General features: G+C 33.3%; 2 protein-coding genes across 8 annotated transcripts in view; one reads left to right on the plus strand and one right to left on the minus strand.

The window, feature by feature from the left end:
- Positions 1-1,198, minus strand: part of LOC144973525 (nephrocystin-4-like) — a 77,363-nt gene extending 76,165 nt beyond the window's left edge. For all 6 annotated transcript variants that reach the window (XM_078916047.1, XM_078916045.1, XM_078916044.1 and 3 more), the window contains exon 1: positions 1,021-1,198. In XM_078916047.1, coding sequence (XP_078772173.1) covers positions 1,021-1,170 — 150 coding nt within the window. In that variant the 5' untranslated portion in view covers positions 1,171-1,198. The remainder of the gene's footprint in view (positions 1-1,020) is intronic.
- A 398-nt stretch (positions 1,199-1,596) lies between these two features.
- LOC144973527 (glutamine--fructose-6-phosphate aminotransferase [isomerizing] 1-like) overlaps positions 1,597-22,603 on the plus strand; it is a 35,075-nt gene continuing 14,068 nt past the window's right edge. Inside the window, exons 1-17 of one of the 2 annotated variants that reach the window (XM_078916053.1) lie at positions 1,597-1,797; positions 4,596-4,703; positions 5,320-5,418; positions 5,970-6,095; positions 7,549-7,607; positions 8,377-8,514; positions 9,000-9,061; positions 9,442-9,521; positions 11,264-11,372; positions 12,726-12,889; positions 13,463-13,656; positions 14,704-14,824; positions 15,081-15,238; positions 17,848-17,962; positions 19,882-20,009; positions 21,254-21,382; positions 22,011-22,049. In XM_078916053.1, coding sequence (XP_078772179.1) covers positions 1,791-1,797; positions 4,596-4,703; positions 5,320-5,418; positions 5,970-6,095; positions 7,549-7,607; positions 8,377-8,514; positions 9,000-9,061; positions 9,442-9,521; positions 11,264-11,372; positions 12,726-12,889; positions 13,463-13,656; positions 14,704-14,824; positions 15,081-15,238; positions 17,848-17,962; positions 19,882-20,009; positions 21,254-21,382; positions 22,011-22,049 — 1,836 coding nt within the window. In that variant the 5' untranslated portion in view covers positions 1,597-1,790. The remainder of the gene's footprint in view (positions 1,798-4,595; positions 4,704-5,319; positions 5,419-5,969; positions 6,096-7,548; positions 7,608-8,376; positions 8,515-8,999; positions 9,062-9,441; positions 9,522-11,263; positions 11,373-12,725; positions 12,890-13,462; positions 13,657-14,703; positions 14,825-15,080; positions 15,239-17,847; positions 17,963-19,881; positions 20,010-21,253; positions 21,383-22,010; positions 22,050-22,603) is intronic. The other variant, XM_078916051.1, reaches the window with a different exon arrangement.

Genomic DNA, 22,603 nt, shown 5'->3' on the forward strand with positions numbered 1-22,603 from the left:
AAAAGGTGTGGGGAGGATGGATGGGACATTTATCCCTTGCAATGTTCTGTAAAAAGAAGACGGAATTTAAAAAAAAAAAAAAAAAAAAAAAATGACGGAACCAGGATTCGAACCCACAACGTCGATTCTGGTAAAACTTCCAGGGCAGACGACTAAACCATTCGGCTATGACACCCACTTCAAAGTTGACGCATATTGTGTATATGTAGTAACAACTTATTTAATGTTGGTTAATTTTATGTTTTTATACCTGGATACCTCTGTATAGAGCTTTTAGACTTGGTGTAGTCTCCTTCGCTCCTCCTCATCTATTAATGATTGGACCAATTTTTATAATTGAACTTGTTTCCTAGGATGTTGCTTATCTCCAACTCTGCTTTGAATTTATTCAATTTTTTTGCTGATACTGTGGTTTCTTGCAGTTTATTCCAGTTATTTACAATTCTAGATGAAAAAAAGTTCCTTCTTTCATTTGTTTTAAAACGTTCTTTTTCTTGTTTTTGCTGTTTCCTCGTGTTTGAATGTTCTTATTTGGTTTAAGAAACCCTGCCTCTACCCTGTCTATTCCCTTTACTATTTTATATGTTTGGATCATATCTCCTCTTCTTCTCCTGTAATCTAAGTCTAAGGTCGGGAGATTTAATTCTTTATAGATATTTTATTAACTTTCCTTATTTCTATGTGCATTTGGAAACATTCCATATTCTGGAATGTGGATAATTGTTTAAAAGAGCGGAGTTGCAAATATGTGTCTGGGGATAACGAAATTTGGTTATCCCCAGACAGGTGTCTAGGGATAACGAATTTTCATTATCCCCAGTCCCAGACAGGTGTCTGAGGATAATGAAAGCCCAGCCTTTTCATGACAGCCGTATGAATAAATAGTATGATTATGTTATTGTTATGTCATGATAGTATCAATGATACTGATACAGTGCAGTGTACTGTACAGTTCAGTTCAAGTTCAAGTTGAAACATGATTGATGAGACCTACTCAATGATTGTTCATCTAAGACTCACCGGATTTGTTAGACCTGCCACAGACTTGAGGTTGATAGAAACTGGAGTTCCTGTGTCATGTGCAGCATGTTCGCGATCAAAAGCAGCTGGTAGGTGGCTGTTTTTGTCGAGAAAATCCCTCCAAGATTTCCCTGTCAACACGGCCGCCATGTTTGTAAACTATGTTGCCTCCTTCGTCGCTTCCGTTCAACAGTTTCAAGACATTTTTTTCTTATTCCATAGCTCTAGTGCCAAGTCGGCTGAAACGCTCACCAAAGTTTAGAGCAGTTTATGGTTTCATAACAATATTTATCATCGTTATTTGCAATAGAAACAAAAATAAAATAAAGGCTGCTTTTCCGCAAGTTCCTAGCACTGGCTTCGCTTTGATATTTAATTTTATCTTCTTTTTTTTTTAAATTTATTATTAATATCAATATAAAGGATGGGGGTTCGCGGGGGGGGGGGTACTTTTTGTATTTTTTTTCCCAATGGGACCTTTGCTCCTCACCGAAATTTAGACAGTTTGATAAAAACTTTGTATAACATCATTTTTCCTTTGAAAAAATAGATAAATAAAAAAGAATACATAGATTCACTTCAAAAGGTTAGAGGTTAGGGCACGGCAGGCCCACTTTGTTTTGATGACGAATGCAATCAGCAATCCCAAGCACATTCGAAGTTGCTTTTTATTTCATGACAAACTCAAACTGCCACTGACAGAAACAAGAAAAGTAAAACGCGAGGGAACCGACCCACATGATCAGAAGTTGGTTGACTAAACATACATTATGTGCGGTGGGTACCTCTTTTATAAGGATTTTATAAATACGACTAAGACTAAGACTTAAGATTTTTAATACCCTGACTACTGACTTGACTGAGTTGAAGTTTACTGTTGTTGTATAAGTATAAGAGATTGATCTAGATAATATATAAGTATCTATAATTAGTCTTTTAATAATATTGTATTCCTGGTTACTCTGTATCAGTCTTCTTCACTCTACAAATTAAACGGTCCTTACTTCTCGCCATCAATCAATCTTTGCAATTGGCTTACATTTTGACCTTTTGTGTTGTTTTTCTTTTTTTTTTCCCCTCTCTTTTGTATATTATATTACCATTTGATATTATTATTATTATTATTATTATTATTATTATTATTATTATTATTATTATTATTATTATTATTATTATTGTTGTTGTTGTTGTTGTTGTTGCTGCTGTTATTGCTATTATGGTCACCGTTGTGTGTATCGGGGTCGAATGATGAATGAGTGAGTGTCCGGTGCGTGACTAGAGTGTTTAGTTGATGAGAGAGAGAGAGAGAGAGAGAGAGTGAGAGAGAGAGAGAGAGAGAGAGAGAGAGAGAGAGAGAGAGAGGGGTAAGAGAGAATGAATATAACGGCAAGTTATGTAATATGAAGGCCGAGGAAGAAAAATGTTTTATTAAAGGTGTTCTTTATTGTTCAAAGATCGAGTTTATTGTAATTATTCCTAAACTGCATAAATTATTATTATTATTAGTAGTAGTAGTAGATGTAGTAGTAGTAGTAGTAGTAGTAGTAGTAGTAGTAGTAGTAGTAGTAGTAGTAGTTAGTAGTATAGTAGTATCATTATTATTATTATGAGTATTATTATTATTATTATTATTATTATTATTATTATTATTATTATTATTATTACTATTATTATTATTTGTTATTTGTTACAATAAAAATAAAATGGAACAGTGAAAGTCACAATAAAGCACTTTTTAGATCAAAAGTGAGTGAATCTGGAGCGACAACTTAGTCTAGGCCTAGGGTTCTTTATTTTTAAATTTACCTTACCTTAGACCTTTTTTCCTCCCATGTCTTTGACACATTGGGCCATCCAGATTCGCCATTCCATGCCTGCCTTGTCCCATGTCATCTCCCCAGTTTTAAGGTCTTTTTCTGCAGTTACTTTCCACATCGTCTTTGGTCGTCATCGTTTTCGTCTGTTGTTATCCTTCTTCCATTCAAATGCTTTTTTGGGGCAGCATTCATCTTCCATGCAGAGGACGTGTCCTAGCCAGCTGAGACAGCATTGTTGAATGGTGATCGTAATGTCTTGCATTCTAGTTGTTTAGACTTTTAGTATTTATTTTGTGGTCTAAGTGGGTGACATTGAATATTTGTTAGAATGTGTTGAGACAGATTGTTTTGTTTTTTTTCTTTTTCCATACATTTGCCATGCTTTGCTTCCATATAAAAGGACTTATAAGAATTGTTCCTTAAAGATTTTAGTTTATTTTGGTTTTTAGTTGGACAGTAATTTGATTTCATTATTTTGTATTATTTTCGGAATGCTGCATTTGCTTTTCCTATTCTGGTTGTAATTTCTTTACTTATGCCACCATCACCTCTAATTTTACTTCCTCAATTAACAAACAAAAAAAAAAACATAGCTATTGAGAAAAAAAAACTGTAAAATAAAATGCAATGCAACCCCTTGTCCAATTTTTTTCTTGTATAAATGACCTGTTGAATCTTTGAACTAGCATCACCTCTTGTCATTAGGATATTATTTTCCATGAAATTTCTACTATAAATCATAGTTCAGGTACAACATAACCTCAGATTTACCAAAATCCTGCAATCCACCTGAAAGACTTAAGTCCAAATTAAAGTAATTTATGACAATAAATAGCTCCTGCTACCAATGCATTGTGTTCAGCAGAGTTATCAGAATCTTAACATTCATATAAGTTATCACAACATGCCCATATATATTTTCTATAAAGAGTTCACTACAGCTTACCAAAATATTTATATCGACAACATATTTTGTGAGAAACATTGAAAAGAGATGTCAAAACTTTATAATATAAAAAATAATAAAAAATTCACTCTTAAATACGATTTTTTTTTATGTGCTTGAAAATAAGCTTAATCTGGTTTTAAAACTGATGCCAATCCTTAAAGTATAAATCAAAGGAATCATGCTTCATTAAGCATTGTCATATGAAAGGGCATCAGACGATATAAGTGCTTGCTACTTGTTTATAATTTTTGACGAATCTTTTAGGTACTATATTTATATTAGTTTGTTTTTAATTCTGTTGACAGAAATTTTTATTGCAGAGTTATTTGCTTACAATTGGAGAGAAGAAGATAAGATAGAATCAGTCATGCATTTTATTAGCGGGTGGTTGGATGGGAGCATCACCCTTGAATCATATACCTATGATGTTCGCATGGGTGTACGATCCGATAGTGATGTCGTTTCTTCTTCTCTTTACTAGCCTATCCTACTTCTTTGGTTTGTGATTGTATTTTTGACAGGGGATATTTTTTTCCTGTAAATCCTCTGCCTGTTTGTTCTTGGTTATTTATAATTTAGCTTATGATATCTTTAGGTTATGCTTTTGATTGACATTTGTACTATTTTTGTTAGATTGCTTGTTTTTTTGTTTCAGCGGTCTCTCATATAACCTCAATTGTGTTGGAAGAGACCTAAAGCAACAAACAAAAAAAAAAAAAAAAGTCATGCATTTTATACATTGTTTCATGATAATAAAAATTGATTTTCTATTTTTTTTCTTTCTCTTGCTATCTCATTTGACACTGTAGGAATATTTGTATACCTCAACTTTCTGGTTCCTAAGTCTAGGAAGGTAATTTTGGACATACTGATCAATGGCCTCAAGCGAATGGAATACAGGGGATATGACTCTGCTGGTAATTATTATGTTTATTGATATGTTTGACTAAAGATAGTGTAAGACATGCATGTGATCAGGAGAATGAAAATAAGTAGTCGTAGTAGTAGTAGTCGTAGTGCTAGTATTAGTAATAACAATAACATATCATTTTGGGTGTAGTGATAGCTGACTTGGTAGAAAACCTGCCTCATATGCAAAGGGATGGGCATCTATTCCAGATCATCCAGATTTGTTTCTTAACCTCTTGTCCACCCAGAAGTGATTGGGCAGCTGGATTGTTTAGATCTAGCAGAAACCACTTTCTTACACACAATCACATTTTCCAGAGGATAGCAAGCAATTGTTAGTGTCTGTTTCTTGCTGGGGAAAACTCCAGCTTTTACCCTGATGGTTCAACAGGTCATACGAGACTGTTTACCTAGTATAGAGGCAGTGACGGGTGTTGTAAAATAGGATGCCTGATTGGCAGCTAGTACTGTATGGAATGGAACTATAGTTCCATGTGGCCTGCTGAGGGAATTGGTTGAATTGTGAAGGCAGTGAGCATGGTAAATTTGTGAACTATTTATATTCATTTTATTTATTTTAGTATATGATTGTCTCAAGAATTCCTCTTTGTCTGTGACTTTCAGGTCTCGCAGTCATGGACACCGACAAGTCAAGTCAGGAAAACAACATCAAAGTCATTAAAGAGACTGGGAAAGTCTCTGCTTTAGCAAAGAATGTGGAAGGTAAGTATATTCTATTTTAATGCAATCACACTCAGTTTGAATTCGCATGAATATTGCATAGTTGAAAACTGGCAAAAAAGGAAACTAGATTAGGTATAGTTTAAAATTGCTCTGGGTTCATTTTTCTCAAGAGTAATAGAGTAGTTTTTGCCATCTGCTTGTCTTGAACATGTTTTTTTTAAAATCAATTTTTCTTTTTCTTTGTATTTTTATTTTTTTTTTAAATTATGATTGTTTTTAACTAATGTGTTTTAATTTATGAGGTGCTTGTATTTTTCTTCGTTTGTAAACCGGAAAAAAACAAACAAACAGGAAACTAAATATTATGTATAGTTTGAAATTGCTCTGGAGTCATTATTTTAAAGAGTAATAGAAACAATTTTTGTCATTTGCTAAACCTCTTACGTGTTGTTTTAAAATCAATTTTTATTATTATTTCTTTTTAAAAAAATTATGATTGTTTTTAAATCATGTGTTTTAATTTATGAGGCGTTTGTATTTTTCTATATTTATTTATTCATTCAGTTATTTTTGTCTTACTCATTTCTTAGAAACCTCCGATTTGGATAAAAACCATCCATTGGACATTCATGTTGGAATGGCCCATACTCGCTGGGCAACTCATGGAGAACCAAGTCCTAGAAATGCTCATCCTCAGAGATCAGATCCAAATAATGGTAATTATTTATTCAGGCTAGTGCCCATTGAACCAAAGTCCAATGCCTTGAAATATGTCAAGCAGTATTTTTTGTGTTGATGTCATCTTTAAGAATATATGGCGGTGGTGTATGTAGTGGTATTGCTTCTGGAATTCTTTGATTCTAGATAAAGGACCTGAGTTGTAATCACTGTTAAGGAACCGTTGCGATAAGGGTTTTTTAAAGTAAAATTTTCTGGTCCTATCAGAAAAATTGACGTAAAATTTGGAGTTCCTCCTTTTGTTATTCATTGATATCTTTGTAAAAAAAATTTTTTTGTAATGGGCATTTAATTAAGCTACATGTTTCATTCAAAAATGGGTTAAATTTATGTCGCTCAATAGTACCAACCCCTCCCTTTACCCACTCAGGAAAAAAAAAACGAAAATTAACAAACAAAACATACCAAAAAAAAAATAGAAACAAACAAAAAAACTATACACATAAACATAGAGCGAATATGTCAACGAAATCCTTGGTGAGACGGTAAATGAAATTGATATTTACTTTTCTCTCAACTCATTTCTCAAAATGTCCACAAGGGTACATTTCCTGCTGTGAAAACCCTCGCTGCCTCACAAAAGATAAATATTGAACACAAGAGAATGAGGACGAAGTTATTTGAGTAGCTCCATTTTTATTTTGAAAATTTCAACGTGGCAAATTTGGAAGCAGGCACTGGTTAAGATAAAGACCGTAAAGAGTATATGAGTATGAGACGGGTGCCTCACAAAACAGAGAGAAAAATACAAGAAAATAAAACATTCCAAAGAATCAGCCTGCCTCGACTTGAGATCAAACCTTAGACCTCAGTCGTGCTACCATTACATCCAATAGCTAGAGGTGCCTAAATGAGTCAATAAAATGGAGATAAAGATAAAGGGAGTAAGTCTGACTCATAAATAAGGGAACAACACTAAACAAATGACGTTTCGGCCTTTGGCCTTTTACAAGCAAACACAAAATATATCTAATATAATATAATATCAATATATTATATATATATATAGATTATATTAGATATATTTTGTATTTACTTGAAAAAGGGCAACGGCCGAAACGTCGTTTGTTTTGTGTTGTTCCCATATTTATGAGTCAGATTTACTCCCTTTATTTCTACCATTACATCACAGAGCTATGAAGTTCACTTTGACATTATACCATTTTAAGGCGATTAATCAAACTTTGGGTCTTTTGAATCTGCTTTTGTTTTTCTAGAATTTAATCAAGAGGTGAATTGAATATGACATAGAGGCCTTCACCAACAGAAGAGTGTTTAATCAAGAGGTGAATTGAATATGACATAGAGGCCTTCACCAACAGAAGAGTGTCACAATGTACTCTTAAAAACAAGAAAGCATCATGCGAGTAAATTATATCTTAATGCTCCAATCATTTTCTTATTCATATTAATTTAAATTTTGTATTTCAGAATTCGTCATTATCCACAATGGAATTATAACTAACTACAAGGATATCAAATCATTTCTTGTGAGTGACAATTGTATTTTGTTTATTTAGTTATTTTAAAAAAATTATTTCTCCTTTTTTTTCTTTTTTTTGTCGAGTGCTTGTTTAACTCAGGCAACTGTATACGCCATGAACTTATCAATTAAATAAAATAAGAACCCATTTTTGTTTAATTAACAAGTTATTATTACAGTAAATTGAGAGCCTGCAAGTTAAAATATTGGCTGATCTGATGTGGTTTTAAGATCTGATGTGGTTTTAAGAATTATATTCTCTGTTAGATGGAATCTATATCTTAAAAAGAAAGAAAGATAGAACATTAAATGTCCATCAGATTGATTTATTTATTTTTCAGTTTGTTTTTAAGAATTTATCTTTAAGAGATTGTTCACTTGCTCGAAATAGGGAAATAGGGTTGTTATGTTATTTTTCATCTGTTGTACAGTCAACCTCTATCTGTTTTCTAATTGATATGTCTATCTCTTGGCTTTTGATTAAAAAGATTTACTTGATATTTCATTTAACGGGCAAAGCTTGTCATTCCAATACTAGTCTTAGCAGAAAAAGAGTATTTCTTCTCATAAATGTCTCTCTCTTTGGTGAAAACACCTTCACTGTTCTCAATTAAACGAACTAAAATTGTTTAACTGAGTATTGCTGTTAGTACTTAATGAAAGCTGACCGAAACAATCAAAATAAGCTATGGTGCTTTGTGATGCAGGAAGATAATTCTTAGAACAGTTCTTTTCATTCTTAATTAAAACTGAATGATTCACAATTCTATCTTTAGATTCAGAAGGGCTGCGCAGATTTTGAGTCAGAGACAGACACAGAGGTCGTTGTGAAATTGGTCAAACATTTGTATGACAGCCACAAAGAACAACCGTTAAAATTTAGAGAGCTGATCGAGATGACAATTGCACAGTTGGTAAGGTTACATTTCAACATTATTTTGGCTATTTATTTGAATATTGTGGAATATCATTATTTCCCCCTCCTCCTTCTCCTCCTCCTCCTCCTCCTCCTCCTTCACCTTCTCCTCCTCCTCCTCCCCCTCTTCCTTCTCCTCCTCCTCCTCCATATAAATATCTTATGATTTTGTGTCTCGAAATTGATGCAAGTAATTAAGTTTTGTTACTTGAAATTGTATGAGAAATTTATTGACATTCTCGGAAAATCAATTTATAATTGTTATAGCCATTATTTCCATTACTATTTACGCTTTGAGCACTAGGCCATGGAGAATATGAAATGTATCATAAATGCTAATTGGTCATTTATATTAAATCATAATATATTATTACAAATATTCATTGCCAGCTAGGAATTTTGTATCAAGTATTTCCAGATTGCCCGCATTTGTTTGTAACATTAACCATAATTATTATTTTTAAAAATTTATTTTCCATTTAGGAAGGGGCATTTGCTATTGCTGTGATGAGTAAACATTACCCTGGCGAAGTTGTGGCAACAAGGTAAATCCATCATTATACTTGTGGAATAGGGGTCAATAGTTCATGATGTCACAGCTTGAGTTTAATTGTGATCATATACTCTTAAAATAGGATAAAGTCTCCCTTAATCATTGATTTCACTTACTATCTTAAGTGCCATTTGTTAAGCCACTCATTATTTATGGAAATCAATTAAACTGTGATTTGAATGAAAGTTTGGGCTGACAACAAAAAAGAGTATTATATTATAAAGAATATGTACATAATTTTCATTAGGAGCGTATACAGAAGACAATTTTTGTGCTAAATTTTATTGACATCAATATGTTTCTGATACATCTGTAACTCAAAAGCTCCAAGAAATTTAGCTCATATTGTGTATTTTCTGAAACTTTTAACAGGAGAGGAAGTCCCCTGCTTATAGGTGTGAAGAGCGAGACAAAATTGAACACGGATCACATCCCAGTTGTGTATGCTAAAGGTGAGAATGATGAAATACAGGTAGATTAATATAATAAAGTAATATTTTTTCTTTCAGATTGGAAGAGTAAAGTGGATACATGGATCAGGTGTTATATATCCACTGTGAGATGAAATTCTTCAATTATCTCTGTTAGCTGCATTGTCTGTCCGGCTTTTATCAAGTGACTCTTTTATATCATCCTTCTTTCTTCTTTTTGAGTGTTCTGGTTGTATCAGGTCAGCCATTATCCATTCAGTGCATTTATTGTCCACCACTTATCTCTGATTCTTCTGAACCATGCCCACCTGTTTGTATCTACAAAATTTGCATCATTGATACTCTTTGTTTTTCTTCTTAATTCTTTAAAAGATATTTAGAAATTATTTCATTCCAAACATCATTCCCTCCCTTGTGTTTTGGGTATATCAAGAATATTAAAGTAACCAACAATTTAAAAATATGCCTTTCAAAAATAGTACAATAACGACCATTTTCTAAAAATTAAAAAGTCAAACATATTTAGCCGTTAAATGACTTGCATAATTTGTGTGAATGAAAGGGAAGATATCCACTCAATTTTCTTCCTCACTTCCATTCATCTTAGTCTTTAAGATTTGCTTGAACTATTTATTTGACAAATGCATGTATAGCTAAAATATTCATCTTGTAACAAATGACTCAGATTGTAAATGTCTTTATTTGACTGTTTTTAATTTAGTAAAACATTTTATTGTCAAGATTGTAAAAAAAAAATGATACCACGTTGTAAATTATTTTAAAGATAAAAGGCCATTAAAAAAAATAAAAATAAAAAAATAAAAAAAAAATATTAAAAAAAAAAAAAAAAAAATATATATATATATAATATATATATATATGTCTTCCAAGTATAACTGTTTTATATTGTAATATTTGTATTTATATAAGATCTTGTAACTTTTCTTATTGTTTGTTTAATTTGGTCATATTTTTTAAAGCTTTTGTATTTTTCTCATTCAATACCTTTAAACAACAGATTTTTCTCTCTAATCATTTCCCTCATTTTTTCGAAACTAGACTATTGTAACTCGCTGCTTGTCAACTTGCCTCAGGCTTCTATTAAACAATTGCAACTACTGCAAAACAGTGCAGCAAGATTAGTTTTTGGCAAAAAAAAATTTGATCATGCAACCCCTTTGTTGGCCTCTCTCCACTGGCTGCCCATTGAAAAGCGCACATATTACAAAGCAGCGTGTCTTGTTTATAAGTGTTTGGCTGGTATAGCACCGGCATATCTCACAGATCACGTGGTCATGTGTAAATTTGAAAATTACACTTTAAGATCATGTAATGACCAAACGAAAATTTCGGAAAAAAGATCAAGAACAAAAATTGGTGATAGATCGTTTGCTTGTTTCGGCCCCAAGATTTGGAATGAACTACCACGTGGTCTGAGGGAGTGCAAGTCTTTACCTACTTTTAAAAAGAATCTCAAGACACATTTTTACTGTATTTGTTTTTCTTGACTCTATATGAATCCTTGATTTGGCTATGAATTGTTATTGTTATTATTATTTTATTTTTTATTTTTTTTTCACTTAAAATTGATATTTATATTGTAAAGTGCCCAGAGCTTGTGTTTTACACGAGAATGAGCGCTATATAAATGTGTATTATTATTATTATTATTAATCTGGTTAGACAATTCATGAGCTAAAGAGCAAGAAATTGGCACGATTGATATTTTTTAAATGATCATTATTTCATTATCATCATCACAGAGCATCGAGGAGTTCTTAGTGCAAGTCAAGGTAGAAGAGACCAAGAGGCTGAGTTCTACCCCGTAGGCCCACGCAAGGCAATAGAGTATTTCTTTGCTTCTGATGCTAGGTAAGCCTTAAATCAGAATAATAAAATAGCCCTTTACAGCTATTAAGCCCATTGAGCTGTGGTTTATCCCAGTTTCTATACCATGAAATAATAAGCAATAGCAATAGTTCTCTACCCTTTGCATTGAACGCTAGTCTATTGCAAAGTACTTTCCTCCAGATCTAACTGACCCAGCTACCCAATTATTGCTGGTAGAAAAGGGGAGTTGGAAAAATCTTGAATTCACCCATAATCAATCTATGCCCCTTTATAAGTGATGTGAGTGCTCTACCAACTAAACTATCGGGACCCTTGAGAATTAAATCAAATCACAGTAAAATTATTGGATTTATCTTAATTTTTTTTTAATGCACATTGAACTGCGTCAAAATAGGTACTGCATGCAGAATTTATGTGATCAAAAATCTGCTTTTAACCAGTTAACTGTCGTAATCTGGAAAAACTTATGTTTAAAAATTTGGCCAGAAAACTCATCCTTCAAATATTGATCGATTTAAATGACCCTCATCTTGGCAAAAACTCTCAAACCTGGCACTTCGCGAAGGACCAGTTTTCTGGCCATAATTTTAAACACGAGTTTTTCCAGAGTACAACAGGCAGTTAACTGGTCAAAGATATTGATCCTTCTTATCTTTTTTAAACTAGTTACATTTTTCAGTTTTTGAAGCCATTGATGTTGAATGGAATTGAGGGAAGAACCAAATAAAAGTCATATTCCATACTCCAATATATAGACAATTTTATTTAGCATTACTAAGATCCGCCTGATGTAATCTGACATGGAGTATGTTTCTCCAGATAATATTGAAATAGCTTGTAAAATACATAAAAGCTTGGTAAACTCTGCAATTTTATTATTATTATTATTATTATTATTATTATTATTATTATTATTATTATTATTATTATTATTATTATTATTATTATTATTATTATTACTATTTTTATTATTATTATTATGTTTATTATTATTTATTTTTTTTTTTTTTTTAGTATTACTATTATTATTATTAGTCATATTATTATTGTTATTATTATTAGTAGTAGTATTATTATTATTGCTTTTTTTAGCCATAAATGATAACTAAAATAATGTTTTTCCTTTATAAGTGTAAATGTTAGAATAATTTGTTCAGAGAGATGTTACGGTTATTGGCTAAAATAAACTCTTGAACTCCTGAACTGTATTATAATATTCTTCCAGAAGTTGCCGGGTCTGGAATTTAAAAAATATAATACAACACTTTTATTATCCAGTGACTACATTTCAGCTGGAAAAGCAAAATTAAATGGTTATGCGGTTATGCATCTTTTAGATATAAACTAGATTAGTTATTAATATTTTTTTATCAGTGCCTTCATCGAGCACACTAACCAAGTGATCTTCCTGGAGGAGAATGATGTGGCTTCTGTCCACGAGGGAATTCTACGCATTCATCGTGTGACCAGATCTCTGGATGAATCTACGTACAGGAATGTCATAACTCTCAAGATGGAGATTGAACAAATCATGAAAGGTGAGTGTGAATGAGGGGGGGGAGGGGTGGGGCTAGGTTTTTTATTTTTACAATGTGGTTGTTTAGTTTTGTTTGTATTTTTGTAGTTGCTGATGTTATTGGTGTTATCATTATTAATTTATTTTATACTTTCAAAAGATAATGAGACATTTATGCAGATTTTTTTTTTTAAATAGCATTTGTATTTGCACCTTAGATCACTAGACTGGATTTGTTTGCTATGTAAATTTTTATGATAATGATGATTATGATGATGATGATAATGATGATTATGATGATGATGATGAATATTATTATTATTATTATTATTATTATTATTATTATTATTATTATTATTATTATTATTATTATTATTATTATTTGATGCACGACATTATCCACCCTTGCATGCTTTATCCTGTTAGGTTCATGTATTTTCAACACTGAGTGTTTGATTCTCTTTTATCCAATCTTCTAAGTGAAGGTCACACATAGAAAAAATTATAACAAAATTATATTTTTTTTAAAGAGCAGAATTAATCTCAACAAATTATTGTGTCTTTTCTTTTGCTGTTGATTCTACAATCTAAACAGGAAATTTCAGCTCTTTTATGCAGAAGGAGATATTTGAACAACCAGAGTCTGTGGTGAATACGATGAGAGGACGTGTCAACTTTGATACAAACTCTGTCATCTTAGGAGGAATCAAAGAGTACATCAAGGAAATAAGACGATGCAGGAGGCTTCTATTTATAGCATGTGGAACCAGTTACCACAGCGCTATTGCTGTAAGATATTTGCGTTTAGTGTCTTGCTTTTATATATAAACATATTTATGGGATTTTGATAGGGTGCCTTTTAAATTGGATAAAATAAAGCATCCTACTTGAGTAAATGCACTTAAAAGGTACCAAACGTGAATGCTATAAATCAAATATATAGTAGAGACAATTTCAGGTATTTTGATTTTCAAATTGTGAAATGATGGTCAAATCATTAAGAAAAATACCCCGTTTTTCTCTGAGAAAAATGTTGCAGCAGACACCTATTCATTTCAATGGGAATTTAAACTAGGAAGACCAACTTGAAATAGGATAATATTTGTATGTATTTTTTATATAGTAAAGAAAACATTTTTTTTAAATGATCATATGCTGAGAGCACCTTCTTAAATAACTACTTAATTATACAATTATTATAAGCATATATTTCTGTAATTTCTATAGAAAAATCTGAGATCACATCAGTTCGTGTCCAATAGATCTGTGCAGATTTTTTTTTCACATTTTCCCTTTTTAAATAATCATTATTATTATTGTTCAATTCTGTAAATGTACTGTATTTGCTTTTTCATCTGTATAGATATTAGGCTGATTTCTCTCAAATCATAACGTTTAGAATAGTATCGAACCTTGCCTTTTAAATATTTGAATACCAAATTCAATTTAAAAATTTTATTTGATTGAACCCAGTTGGATTTGACCATATGAAAATGTTTGCCCTGTATGTTCAACAAAATTCATTCAAGAAATAAAAGATTTTTCAACTACATTATTAGTTCTTCATTACAATCTGCATCCAGCCATAAAGGTTGTGGATAAACTCCCTTAACTGCCTAACGCATTTTATTGTATTGTTTAGCATGAATGTCATCAAAGTCATGGCCTAAGTAAGATGCTCATATATTCTTTTTCTTATGATTTTTATTATCTCATGTCCACTTGAAATAGATAACATATACTCAATTAACCGCATAACCATTTAATTTTGCTTTTCCAGCTGAAATGTAGTCACTGGATAATAAAAGTGTTGTATTATATTTTTTTTAATTCCAGACCCGGCAACTTCTGGAAGAATTAACAGAACTCCCTGTTATGGTTGAGCTGGCTAGTGACTTTTTAGACAGGAAAACTCCCATTTTTAGAGATGATGTCAGTTTCTTCATCAGTCAATCTGGTAACTATCATTTTTCATTGATTACATTATTTTAATACTTGAGGCCGAAGTTGTATATTAGTAGTATTGATATAGTGGCAGAGATAGCAGCTCTCAAAAGCAAGTAACAAGGGTATAAATGGTCAAGGTAGTTAAAGGAAGAGGCAAAATTATGATTGTTATTGTTGGTCAGTAACAGCAGTTGTTATGCTTTTATTAGTTTATCAGTGCTAACTCCTAATGATAACAGTCATCATATTATAATTTATGTCCACAGGGGAGACAGCTGATACTCTTCAAGCCCTACGATACTGCAAACAACGAGGAGCTCTCATTGTAGGAATCACCAATGTTGTGGGATCTAGTATTTCACGAGAGTCCAACTGTGGAGTCCACATCAATGCAGGACCTGAAATTGGGGTGGCCAGTACTAAGGTGAGTAAGATCATCTAGGGATATTTAGTAGTAAGCTAAGTTAGAGAATACAGATCACTGGGTGGGGTTCCTGACCTATAGTGGGCAGGGAGGTACTTATTGTGTCTTCTATTCCCTTACATCTGTTTTCCAACATGCTTTCTGTCTTTGTCTTGGAATGAGATTACTTGGTTTTGTCCTGGTCCTAGCCCGATGCCCTTGCTGAGAGGGAAACAGTCAAATGTATAGTTAGTTTTGGGAGATGATATTTTTTTCCTTGTAAATCATCTCTCTTTTATGCACTGTATTATGTTTTCTTTATATTATAAATGATTTGTAGAACTTTTGAGTGTGTTCCTCTTAGTGGGGACCTGTGCTTGTGTCTGGATGACACTTTTAGGTGATCTCAAACTAAGTACATAGTATGCTCTTGGAATCTACATCTGTTTCTTATTTGAACACATTCCCCTTTGTCTTACCTTTTCTTGGGTGCTTTAATTGTAATTTTGGAACTTTTTACTATCCCATTTTCTTCCTTTTTACTGGCGCTGATATGACCTTAATGTGTTGCAAGCGCCTTTAAACCCTTAAAAACAAACAAACAAACGAACACAGATCAGCCAACTCTTCGGATAAAATCAGAACTGTCCCTATCTGACAATATGGAGTAAAAGAAGAAAAAAAGATTTTAAAAAAAAATTGGACTGTTTATGTGTTAAAAAAGAATTAAAGGAAGCAGGCCTGTCCTGGAATACAGCTATCTCAAAAGCAGCCGACGGCAAAAAATGAAGATGTCTGATGGATGCCCGAAGAGTATTAAATACGTATGTAAGGAAATGACCCTACATGTATGATTTTTTGACTCGAAAATTAAAACAAGGAACAGACAAATAGAGAGTTGAGCTCTAAGTTTAGATTATGCTTTACAATAATTCAAATGTACTGCCATTTTTGGTCATGGCAGTTGTGAGTGTCAGGTTGTCTTGTTTTAGCTCTTTGAAAAGTTTGCTGCTATGTGAATGAAAGACATAGGACTGATATCATATCACAAAATTAATCAGATTAAGTTGGATTGAAGTTTGATTTGACTTAAACGGCTTGTGCTTGGAGGGAAAAAGGGTACAGCAGTATTTATCCATTATTAAATAAATAAATGAAATATATATAGAGTTCCAATTTCCACCGAAACGTTAAATGATGCTTTACAAGACCTAGTTGACATGGGATTTTAAGAAAGCTAAATCTCACAATTTTAAGAAAATTAAATGTTGAAAAAAAAATTTTTGAGCTTTTATATAGCATAATATCCACTAAACATGCTCAAGGCGCTTTGCAAGGGGTCCCTGGTCAACAGCAACATTTAACATTTAGGGCGGGACATGACACCTGTTCGGCGATATTACAATTTTTTCTGACAGAGACAATGCCAGGTAGTCATTTTACACCTGAGTATGGTGAGAGAATGTGAGTAAAGAGCCTTCTCCAAGGACTCAACTATGCGGTGAGCGAGACTTGAACCCAGGACATCCAAATCCAACAGCGAGTGTCATACCACTAGACCACATAGCCGCACAATGTAACAATAGTAGACGATCTATTAAGTTATGCTGATACCAATGGAATATGCAGAATGTGGTTTTGAAATATTAGGAAAAGTTAATCTAAAATAGTCTGTGTCTTCCGTCTTGACTTGAAATACTCAATAGTATGAGCACTTTAGGTAAAGACTGAATGAGAATTCCAAACTGATGGTGACGCAAAGTATAAAGCACATTCTGAGAATTTTGTTTTTAGACATTGCATTTGATTCTAGCAGGTCTTATTCATTGTATCTCATGACCTTCCAGCAACCTTTATGTAAGCACTGGTGGTCTTCTGCCATGTCTGCCTTGGATGGTTAACTGTTTTGTATTTTTACTCATATCATCCAGTCCAAGATCAATTTAGTTTCTTTTCTTATGGCTCTAGTTATGTGTGTATGTCATTCAGAGCCATAAGGCCCAAAGAGGTGAAGTTTATCCCGGTTTCTATAGCATGAAATGGACAATTGTAATTGCTTGCTACCCTTTAAATAGGATGCTTGTCTACCTCATTGTATTTTTCCACCAGATCTAACAGACCCAGCTACCCAACCACTGTTGGGTGAACAGGGGGTCTGAAAAAAAAATTCGACTTCACCCAGGATGGATCTCGTCCCTTTACATGTGAAGAGAATGCTCTACCAACTGAGCTGTCAGGACCCCCATGTGTGTGTGTGTGTGTGATTCATCCTTATTTCCACTGTTGTATTCCGGCATCAATTCAAGCTTGTCTCTTTCTGTTTAACAGTTTCTCATTGGAAAGTTTTCTTCAGAACTTTGGGGGCAGTGTGACTCAGTGGTATGGTCTTTGCTTCCTACCTGAAGGTATCGAGTTTGATCACCCGCCGCTGCGCTGTGTGGCCTTGAGCAAGTCACCTCGCCTTAGCTCAATTTGCGGCGCGGCGCTGCACTGCGGTTGATGCCTGGGTTATTTCAGTCTTCCCTTGGAATAGACCCTAGAGACAAATTTCCCCTATGGGATGAATAAAGGGAATTTTATTTTATTATTTCTTTAATTTAAAATTGCACATTATATTTTTATTTCTGTAGGCCTACACAAGTCAATTCATTGCCTTAGTGTTGTTTGGTCTGATAATGTGTGATGACAGGAAGTCCATGCAGGCAAGGAGGCAAGAAATCCTGAGTGGTCTCAAAAAGCTTCCAGGTAAAATCAATGGAATCATTCACTATGAGAAAATGTGTTTGTATTTTAACCACCTTTTTTATACTACTTATGAGCATGAGCATTTATATAGTGCTCAAACCGTTTTACAAGCGGTCCCTAGCCAGCAGCAACACTGAACATGCAGGACGAGACATGATGCCTGTAAGGTGATATTACAATTTTTTTCTGACAGAGACAATGCTGTTACCACCCATGTACTCATTTTACATCTGAGTACAGTGAGAGAATATGAGTAAAGAATCTTTTCCAATGACTCAACTATGCACTGTTCAGAGCGTGACTCAAAACCAGAGCCTTCCAATTCGAAGGCAAGTGTCATACCACAAGACCACATAATATTGAATTCAAAATGAAGTGTTAAGTGCACCAAAATTCATCTCTTCAAGAATGGGAGCAGAGAGGGAAGTGATAATGCGAAGTGAAAAATGCATTGCTCTATCGCCTGGAAAATCCTGGTTTGACCACTGTTTTTGCCACCTCTTTTATTTGTTGAGCAAGAAATATATTTCCCAGTACTTTAATATGGCTGATGCCGGGTTATTTATATCTTTTCCCGAAATTGATCCTAATAAAGGGGGTTAAAAATTATCTGATGATTGGCCTATCTGCATCAGAGGTCTACTATCACTTGTCATTCACTTAAAAACGATAGATTTCCTGGTAGCTTAATTTGAAAAAGACCTGATCCACATGCAAAAGAATCTTTTTTGGCTCTGAATAAATCTGATATATTTTTCCCCTAGCACCTGTGTTCAGCTTGCAATAATTGAGTGGCTCTATTTTATACAAGATCTGGTAGAACATAAGCTTTATACTACAATAGTAGTCTTTAAGAGACTTGATGCCAATGGAGCTATTTTATACAAGATCTGGTAGAACATAAGCTTTATACTACAATAGTAGTCTTTCAGAGATTTGATGCCAATGGAGCTGAATCTGTTTTACTGGCCAATGGCCGCACAGTGTGGCCGGTCTTGAAAGCAAAAACAATAATGTAATCCAATCCAACTTTCCACAAAAGTACTATAAATTGAACCATTGGTATCATTTGTTTCATCAGAGCATTCTATTTGCCCTAGAGGGTATTTTAATTGGTATTTTGCACCGAATTCAAATATCGCTTTGTCATAGCTTGTCGTTATCATGCAGCCTCAATCAGGTGTCAGCCATTTTGTGACAGAAATGCGAATATAACCTCAGCGCTCAAAGAGTTAATCCCTCTTCCTGTGGTGTTTAATGGATGGCAACAGTTGTTCGCTATCCTTTAAATAGGACACCTTCCCATAATAAAACACCTTCCACCAGATATAACAGATTCAAATACCCAATTATTCCTGGGTTAATCGAGGGATTTCTGGCTGACCTAGGTCGGTATTGGTGATTTGATTTATTTTTTTTAAGGTGAAAGTATTGGTCATTTAAAGGTAATAGTTGTGAGAAAGCTAGATAGATAATCAACCTTTTTTATGAATTAAGGGTGATATCATTTGATGGAGAGAAGCTTTGAACTTAATTTTTTTTTAATATGGTCTTTACAAGAAACATTTTCAGGATTTTTAAATTTTAGCAAAGGGCATCAGTGAGCTGTCAGAAATGTAACTTCAGCTGTACCTGAGATTGATATAAATCCCTTTGCTTGGGAGGCGAGTGTTCTACTAACTGAGCTATCGGCCCCCTCCCCTCCCACGCCCCCTCCCCCTTTCCCCCCACCCCCACACACACAAACACAAACATGCACAGCAAGCAATTATTACCATTCATGACATGTTTCAGAAGCCGAAATTTCTACTTCATGAGCTAAATGACCATTTACTTTGATGCTACCCTTTCTTATATAATTGTTTCTTCAGTGTGATCTTTTTCAAAATAATATTATATGCATTTTACACTCTTTTCAGAGCAAATCAAATCCACACTAGCTCTTGATGACCAGATTCATAAACTGGCTGAGGAACTCTATAAGCAACGTTCTCTGCTGGTTATGGGGAGGGGCTTTAATTACGCCACCTGTCTGGAAGGAGCCCTGGTAAGTTATTGTCCATTCCAGTGAAGAGTGGTTTTCAAAAGAAAATGTGGATTTACCACTTTTTTTTGGAGATTTTTCTTCCTTTGGGGTGAATGAAAGTTGCACTTTTTTTGTAATGAGTGATGGGTATGGTTGAAATACTGTCCAATTGAATTTCTAGTGGAAGAAAAGAATAAAGCTGATGGAAAAGTCAAAGGGATATAATCCTTAAAACTGTGTTTGACTTTTAGAAAACCACTTTTCAAATAGAATGATATTGCATTATTTAATGGATTTTTTCATTGAATTAGTCTTATTCTTCTATTAAGTGTTCAAATCTGAGATTGGGTGTTTTTGACTTGAAATGAGCTCTTAGGAATTTATTCATACAGCAAAAACTAAGGTTTTCAGGAATTTCTTCATACAATAAAAACTATTTAAATGTTTAAACCAGTAATGTAACGTTGTAGTTCTTTGGTTTATATACTGTGTTATACAGCTACAGTTATAAAATTTGTCACGTTATAGTCTTACTCAATATGAATTATGTAAACATGAATGGCATTTCATTCCTAGACATTTTTAAAGCATTAAATGACAATAATACGTACACATTTGTTTATTGCTTAACTAGTGAATAATTTGGGAGCATTATTTATGGAGATCTTATCCCAATGGGTGGGTGGAACTTAAGGAAGTCTCAGACTTTACTCTCAGAAAAACATTATAATGCTTTTGTAAGCAATATTTATTTTCTGAATGAACTGGTCACCTTTGTCTTACTTTTTTTATTTTGTATTTTTAAGGGCAATTCTGTATATCTATAATACCTATAATCTTTTTACTACTCCACCATCTTCCTTTTGGCTTGCTCTGAAATTTCCTAAAAGTGTCATGGGTATTGAACAACACCCTCATCAAAAAAAAAAAATTAAAAGAAAATAAAAGGAGCATTGGCTGAATTTGTTTGCTTTTGATAATAATTTCAAATACGTACTCAACCTGTTATACTTGAAACACATGTGAGGTGATATTACAATTATTTTCTGACAGAGACAATGCTTTGCTAGTTTTATTTTTTTTTTGTTGTTCTTTTTCCTGACATGTCATGAATTATCTGTCTACTCGTTCATTACCTATGAGCTACATGTATTACAGGTTTGTTTAAGAAATGTCTAAAAAAATGGGGGGGGGGGGGGGGGAAACAACCAAGAGGTTCATTAATTTTACTTGTAATTAATATTATATTGATTTTACTTTGACAGAAAATTAAAGAAGTAACGTATATGCATTCAGAGGGTTTTCTTGCTGGGGAGCTTAAACATGGACCATTGGCTATGGTGGACGACTCAATGCCCGTGTTGATGATTTGTACCAAGGATAAGGTTTATCATGTATGTATGGTGATTCTAGTAGTTGCATTGATGGTGATATTATTGGAAAGGATGGTTATTCAGCGTGGCTCAGCGGTACGGTCTTTGCTTCCTACCCGAAAGGTATCGAGTTCGATCACCCGCCGCTGCACTGTGTGACCTTGAGCAAGTCACCTCGCCTTAGCTCAATTTGCGGCGTTGTACTGCGGCTAATGCCTAGGTCATTTCAGTCTTCCCTTGGAATAGACCCTAGAGACAAATTTCCCCTATGGGATGAATAAAGGGAATTTTATTTTATTTTTAAAAATTTTATTCTGGAATAAAGATGTTGTTGATGGTGTAATTGTGATTGACTTAAAGGAGAGGTTAATATTTTAAATTTTAGGAAAGCATGAGGAGAATGAGGAATATAGCAAGGATAATGATGGGTGTTAACGAAGATAACTATTATATTGACAGTGATGCTGATGATGAGGTGGGGATAAGGCTGAAAAGAATCAATGTTATATTGTTTTTAATTAGTGTGATAATCATGACATGGGTTGTATTATATTATACAGATTTGATGCCTTTTTTAAAAAAAATAATAGCCTTTATTGCTAATTCAAACTTTAAAATAATGTATTATCAATTGTTTCAATCTTTACAGAAATGCATGAATGCAATCCAGCAAGTAAAAGCTCGCCGCGTAAGTCATGCTATCATTTGTTTCACACTGCAGAATGCATGTTTTTCAGGAATTATTAACTCAATAAATGACAAAAATTTGTCTCTAAATTATTAAGTTGACGTTTAAAACATGTAAAAAATGTGAGCTGTTACACATTGCATTTGTTGAGAGTTATTTGTATGTGATAATACCAGAACAATGAATAGAGGAAGAAAATTAGAATGTATGCATTCAAATCCACGTCATTTGTGTCAAGATGAGAGATTAAGAGAAAATTATTTAGATATCCTAATTAGCTATCTGATTAGTTGTTTCACTCTTTGGAGAGAAACGATCTTGGATCTTGTTTTTGTTGGGGTTTTTTTGTTTTTTGGGAGGGGGGGGGGGGGTTTGTTTGTTTGTTTTTTTGTTTTTTTTGTTTTTTTTTTGGGGAGGGGGGTTATTATTTATTATTATTACTATTGTTGTTATTGTTATTATTATTATTATTATTATTATTATTATTATTATTATTATTATTATTATTATTATTATTATTGTTGTTGTTGTTGTTGTTGTTGTTGTTGTGTTGT

The sequence above is a fragment of the Berghia stephanieae genome, chromosome 5 (assembly GCF_034508935.2).
Source record: "Berghia stephanieae isolate SIO BIC M18660-M18661 chromosome 5, UCSD_Bste_1.3, whole genome shotgun sequence".
NCBI classification, from domain to species: Eukaryota; Metazoa; Mollusca; class Gastropoda; order Nudibranchia; family Aeolidiidae; genus Berghia; species Berghia stephanieae.